The sequence below is a fragment of the Pseudophryne corroboree genome, chromosome 9 (genome assembly GCF_028390025.1).
Source record: "Pseudophryne corroboree isolate aPseCor3 chromosome 9, aPseCor3.hap2, whole genome shotgun sequence".
Taxonomy (NCBI): domain Eukaryota; kingdom Metazoa; phylum Chordata; class Amphibia; order Anura; family Myobatrachidae; genus Pseudophryne; species Pseudophryne corroboree.
In genome coordinates, this window is record NC_086452.1 from 90,177,049 (window position 1) to 90,184,385 (window position 7,337).

Here is a 7,337-nt window from a genome sequence, read left to right on the forward strand (position 1 = left end):
ATATAGTTTGCATAGGGGCTTTAGTGAACACATATCATTGAAAAATCCGTGAGTCCCAGGCACCAATTGTAATTTGATTATAGATTTATATATATATATATATGTTTAGTGGCATATGCAATATTTGTATGTGAAATACGCAAATATATGCAAATATGCAAAAGTATATGAAAAGTTAATATAAGTACAGATAGCAATAAATTAAATCACCGATGCTAAAATGAAGAAAGGGATTGGATTTGCCGCTCTAAACATTGTTGACGATGAAAGTGGAATTGATCCTTGTATTGATCTGCTCATCGAGTGGAGTGGATACATTTTGGAATAAAGTTTATTTTTTTCTTTTATCTTTTTTTTTATGTGCCATCGTAAGCAAGATAGTTATTATCATGCGTCTTATCGCTTCTGCAGATATTTGAAGGCTTTGAATAGGATTTCGCAGCGCTATAGATGTATCCTGACTTGAGGCCTGGGTGTTCTCGGCAGTGTGATATTATGTCATCTCATCATCACCTGTCCTGTGACTTCCCTATGTTACAACCCAGTCTGTATAGTTCCGTTTAAAGGTCATTCAAATCACACTGAGGTTCCAGGATATTACATTTAGCTCATCTCACAACCTGGTTGCTCGGGAGCAGCAAATTATTATTATATTTTTAAAGTTATTTCTCTAAATTTTCGATTTATTTCTCACAATTTAAATTCAAATTATATTTTCTATGTTGCATCTGGCACTAAAATCGATTCAAACTGGACTATTTTCTTCGCGTGTGTGAAGTACTCGATACTTTACAAAGTTTCTTTTAATGCGCTAGTTACTTAAATCTGCAGGCAGTGTCATTAAATAGGCCATTACCATAGAACCTAAATCTTCCTAAGGATTATGAAAGAGACATTAAAGTGTGTAAGAAACAAGCTGATATGGGACACAGGTATTAAAGGTTACAGAAGGAAAGCAAATAAGCTAACAACATGTATCAATATATTATATAAATACACACACACACAAACACACAGGATATATCATTTTCACTATTGGGCGAAATAAAACTTTTAAAATAGATTTCCAAATGCAATACAATCTATTACACAGTTTTCTACTGAATAAAAAAAAAAAAAAAAAAAACTTTGCTGTATCATTGACTGTCCGATTAGGAGTTCGGTAACTCTATTTGATAGTTCCATCTAAAAATATATAAATGATCATTAAAATATACACAAACAATTATACTCACGGCTCGATCACTGAAAAGCATTTTAATTTGCCCCATCCGCAATACTATTTATTGACTATTACAAAACCCACGGTTGTTGATATTAAAGATGAACTCATAAGTAATTGTGAGATTAAAATGTAACAATTGCTGAATGAAGATAAAACAACAACCAGTTGTCAAGCGTGAAAATAGTGATAAGTGTAGGAAAATAAAATTTACAAAAAATATATCTCATACACAATGAACATTTAAATGTGGTGGGCGTCTAACACCGACATTAAATATGACATTTAATATATATCGATGCGTGTGTGTGTGTGTGTGTGTGTGTGTGTGTGTGTGTGTGTGTGTGTGTGTGTATACACACATACATACGAACTCTAGCTGAGAGAAATTTTCTTTAATATATATATACATATATATATAGATTTGTGTGTGTGTATATATATATATATATATATATATATATATACATATAATTATATACACATATTTATATATATATATATATTTATACATATATATATATACACACAAACACACACACAAACACACACACACACACACACACACACACACACACACACACACACACACACACACACACACACGGATTTTAGTTTTATTACCCCCACGATATCGTATAAAGCAATGTGGAAGCACTACCTGGGAAAATGCACAATGATAAATGGTTATACAGATTTGTCCATGACTGAGCAGTTATAATGATTATAATGATCTGTTCTGCGTGAAATTTTCTTGACTTAAATTATTATTCTATATATATAATAGCCAGCAGTTTGCTTGCAATGTTGAGATAGGGTAAAAGGTTAATGTGTTTAATGTGGATTTAAACTGTCCTAGACTCCCCATGCTCTTGTTATTACTGGGTGGTAGGAGAGATTATCTGAGGTTTCTTGGTGTTAATCAAACCGTGCCAACTACAGATGCTCCTAATGCCTACTGTGCCCAATGCCCTACAACTAAAGGAGATAATAATGTGATAAATTGCTCGCTGCTTATTGCATGGAGACAAGGGGATACAATATTTCGTTTCAGTACCTTTAGACTGCCAGAAGGTTCATTTGACAAAGATGTATCACTGGATGGAAGTAAGGGGCTGGGAGAATGGTTCTCTTCTTCAAGGCTTTTGAGAAAAATCCGCATTTGATATTTGAATTTTACAACAATATGAATGTTGCGGTGTTGGGAGTCTCTGAGTTATATAATTAGTCCCCAGTGTTAATGATAGCCCTACGGCCTGTTTAGAGAACTAGCCACTTTCCCTTTCGTTACTTTCTACGCCTGTCAGTGATCAGAGACCAATCAGTGGCAGAATGACACCTGGAATTATAGTATGAGCAATTAAATTATGTTAGAATTAAGAAAATCAATTCAAGTTAACTAATCAAGAGGCGGCTGGTATATCTCCCAAGTACTCCGATTTATACCTAGTGAGGTCATTAAACCTAAAAATGGCCTGTTGGTAAAGGGTTAAGTTTCCAGAGTAAAGTTGCAACACTTAATGATTATTAAACATAAAGTCTGAGCGTTTATATATTCCACCGTTGGATGGGGCAGCAAAACATTCAAAGGGTCAAATCTTCAACAACAAAAACCCATTAATAGACCCCCCTGCTCATGTACAGCGGCCGGCAGGGACATAAAGAGGGGATTGCAGAACAGTGGGAGAAAATGTGCTCGCTAAACTGGAAAAATGGATGTATCACTCTGCACAGTGCTAGCAAATGTTCAGTCTTGTAGCTCTTTGTAGGAAGTTGGATACCCAAGTGCCTGAGAGGGTAGATTTCTATTCACAAGTAAAATCTGCGAGTGTGTGTGTGTGTGTGTGTGTGTGTGTGTGTGTGTGTGTGTGTGTGTGTGTGGTGTACAACTCCCAGGCCCCTCACAGATTGCGAGATGTGTAACCAACAGACTCAAGACAGGCTTTGTCAGGATTAGGACACACACATATTTTCTGGTTGTAAGGTACTTTCTACCAATCTATCGTTGACAAATGACTAGTATTTTATTTGTTTCTGAATTAGTAATTTGGTATTTTTGTTGTTGTTTCTGTTGCTAATTTTATAAGCCGAGTAAAGTGAATAGAAGTTATTGGGTGAAAAAAAAAAGTATGACAAAGTTTGGTTAAAGTATATGTATCAATTTTTTGCTGCTGCCTTCCTCTAAAGTCATGAAGATAGACAGATAAATAGATTAGATAGATGATTGATAGATAGATAGATAGATGTACAAATAGCTGTGTAATTGTAGTATATGTATAAATAATGTGTGTGTGTGTGTGTGTGTGTGTGTGTGTGTGTGTGTGTGTGTGTGTGTGTGTGTGTGTGTGTGTGTGTACAACCCCCAGGCCCCTCACAGATTGCGAGATGTGTAACCAACAGGCTTTGTCAGGATTAGGACACAGGATGATGAATAAAAATTTAAAAATGACTCTTCACAAACGCACACACGGTGTCACACACACACACACACACACACACACACACACACACACACACACACACACACACACACACACACACACACACACACACACACACACACACACACACACATATATTCTGGATGTAAAGTACTTTCTACCAATCTATTGTTGACAAATGACTAGTATTTTATTTGTTTCTGAATTAGTAATTTGGTATTTTTGTTGTTTCTGTTGCTAATTTTATAAGCCGAGTAAAGTGAATAGAAGTTATTGGGTGAAAAAAAAAAGTATGACAAAGTTTGGTTAAAATATATGTATCAATTTTTTGCTGCTGCCTTCCTCTAAAGTCATGAAGATAGACAGATAAATAGATTAGATAGATGATATATATATAGATAGATAGATAGATAGATAGATAGATAGATAGATAGATAGATGTACAAATAGCTGTGTAATTGTAGTATATGTATAAATAATGTGTGTGTGTGTGTGTGTGTGTGTGTGTGTGTGTGTGTGTGTGTGTGTGTGTGTGTGTGTGTGTTTATGTATGTAATGCTATGTATGTATGTATGTATGTATATTTATATATATATATATATATATATATATATATATATTCACACACACACACACACACACACACACACACACACACACACACACACACGCTACAAGTTTACAGTTTAGGTGGTAATGTATATTAATGATTCCTTTAGCCGGGATGAAAAAGTTATGTATGACTCATATCAAGTAATTATTTTAAGTAATCCAGTAATTATTTTAAGTTCAAATATCACTGAGCGTTATTAGTAAATGAGCCCTTAATTAACGAGATTTCGCCCGTAATCGCCACTAATGTATTGGCTATCAATTTTCAGCGTCAGGTTATGTCTGTGTTTAGAGCAAGTATTAACAGGGCAATTTATCAGACATTTCCTGCCTAGAACCCCATCAATTACCAACAAACCAGAAAGTTAAACCTTCTCACTAGCCTTAGAGTCATTTATTACAATCAAACCAGGTCACAGAGACAGCGCTGGGGGTAAATATTACTTAGAACTACTAGAAATTGACATGCGTCTTCTTTAACAACCCCCCGTCCCCAGAAAATAGACAAAATGTAGAATTTAAGAACATTTATTTAGATTTTCACCAAATGATGGACAATCGTGTATCTATTCACAATCCAATTAATAAAATTTAAACACAGAAGGATGCACAGGCAGTGAACGAAAATGTAAGTGGTCGTCCCTTCAGGAACTTTTCTATATATATTATATACATAATTACATATACACAAAACACTTCATAAGGAAAAAAAAACCCTTTTAATGACATTCTTTAAGATTTAACGAATTAATAATTTTGCCCCTATCTGATCATTTAGAAATAACGATTTTAAGCGCTCCCTGCTTTAAAGGGTCTGGTGTGCTATACTGAAGAGGTGTATATAAATCCTGAGGTAATAGGGAACACTTGCTTATTACACATAACTCGATTTGGTAAGGGCCGGTCAGCAGATCAATAACGATTTCGATGAAGAACGCATGGCCCGTTATTTTTAACGCTTTGGGAAGTATAGGGTTAACTGGTGAGCTGACACCTCCACAGTGTAAAACAGTTAACAACCGTAAATGGAATTTCTATAATGTGTCCAGATAATAAATTCCAGGTTCAAAATTATCATAAAACCAACATAATACATATATACATTTTATAAATAGACTTTTTTTTTTTTTATAAGAATCTCTGAAAAGAAAAAAAGAAAAAGGAGGTGAGCTCTGGAGGTGTCTGATGGCGGATTTAAAAAAGTTCACCTAAAAAAAATAAAATAAAAAAATATTCCTACCTTAAATACACAGGTTGAGACTTGAGGGGGCGGGAGAGTTATTATTATCATTATTATAATAATTATAATAATTATAATTTTCTAGTTTAAAAATGGCAGCTGTTAAGATTTGCGATCTTGGTGGAAAAGTTTTGCCCAGTCTGTAACATGTTCTCTTGCGCCAGATTTAAATGGTTCTGCATGGGTGCCAGTGAAGGGGTTAACATGGCAATGACCTGGGGCTGGCTGCCAGACTGAGCTGTGTAGGGTGAAACAGGGGTAGATGGTTGAGGGGCAGACCCCCCGATAATATTGTCTATGGAGAACGAAGTTCTGCTCTGTGTATCCGTTTTCAGTGTCTGTAGGATGGGCAATGTGGGGCTGAGCTGGGAATAGAACGATTTTCGTGTTAGTTCGTTGCCTATGAAGCTGGGCAGTGCTGGGCTGGAAAACACAGAGGCTGGGGTGGGCAGAGGGCAGTGCGTGGGCTGGAAGGAGAAGGTGGCACCTGGGTGGTGGTGATGGTGCTGGTGGTAGCTCTGCAGCTGGAGACCATAGTTGTAGCCATAGGGTCCATATCCAAAGGCTGGCATGAAACCACTGGGGTCCCTCAGGATCTCTGCGCTCTGTTGCCTCTTAAACCTCTTCCTCCTGCGCAAGAAGCTCCCATTGTCAAACATGTCTGCAGACTCAGGGTCCAGGGTCCAGTAGTTGCCCTTGCCAGGGTTGCCAGGCTCTCTGGGGATCTTGACGAAGCAGTCATTGAGGGAGAGGTTGTGCCTGATGGAGTTCTGCCAGGCGGGGAACTTCTCCCTGTAGTAGGGGAAGCGCTGGCTGATGAACTCGCAGATCTCACTCAGGGTCAGTCGTTTCTTGGGGCTTTGTAGGATGGCCATGGTGATCAGGGCGATGTAGGAGTAAGGGGGCTTCACCAGGGTGTTTTTGGGGCTCTTCTCCACCCCCCTGGGGTTAGAGTCCGAACCAGAGGAGAGGTCTGGGGAGGCTGCGTCCTCTCTGTGCGCCCTGATGTTATCGTCGGAATCGATGTCAGACTGGTAGTCGGAGTACTTCCCTTCCTTCCCATTCATGTCACCGACCACATCGATGTCGGTGTCCTCAGAGAGCAGGGAGTTGTCAGACATCTCAGTTCCCAAAGTCATCGTAGTGAGAGCAGGAAGTCCTCGTCTGCTCCTAACCCAAACTCCAGGACCCCCCTGGTGGAACAACTCTGAATGGGCTCCTCTGTTACCCAGTGCAAAAGTCTCCTGGATGGTCACAAGAAGGGGTGGGGGGCAGCATTCGAAAGGTCAGTCCCTGGCACCCCTCATCTCCTCCTCCTTGCCCCCCTTTAAAAGTCGGAACTCCCCAGGAACCAAAGAACAGAGACGGTGCGCCCCCAAGCTCTCTCAGACTGATACTGCTGCCCTCCCTTCTACTCACTCCCCATTTGTACTGCCAGCCCCCGTCACGTGTGCCTGACGTCAGTATCAGAGCTCCTACTCTAACCTGGTCTGGGCTACTTTGTACACTGTAATACACAGGCTAGCAAATACACGCTACATATTTCGAATCATTATTATTATTATTTTTTTTTCGTTTTAAATTTGCATTAAAATTTCATAACATATCTTATGAGGTCCCTTAGTTCCAAACTGATTCAGAGCTGGTAAGCTTAAACACACTATTTCTAATAAAGGTACATCGTCTCATTAATGTATCTATAGTCTCCGTATGCAATTTGGACAAAAGCCAGTTGATTTTGGATGTAGCGTATAAAAAAATAAAAAAAAATTCCGTTTATATAACTGATCTTAGTTCTAAGAAAAAGTAGTGCTATTATTAT

At 38.1% G+C, this 7,337-nt stretch overlaps 1 protein-coding gene across 1 annotated transcript; it reads right to left on the bottom strand.

Moving 5' to 3' along the window:
* Positions 1-4,787: 4,787 nt before the first annotated feature.
* On the bottom strand, positions 4,788-6,901 carry FOXD2 (forkhead box D2). The gene is given in 3 exon segments (XM_063938706.1): positions 4,788-6,001; positions 6,003-6,030; positions 6,033-6,901. Coding segments are annotated over 3 exon segments (1,050 nt in total). The 5' UTR covers positions 6,655-6,901; the 3' UTR covers positions 4,788-5,601.
* Positions 6,902-7,337: the final 436 nt, after the last annotated feature.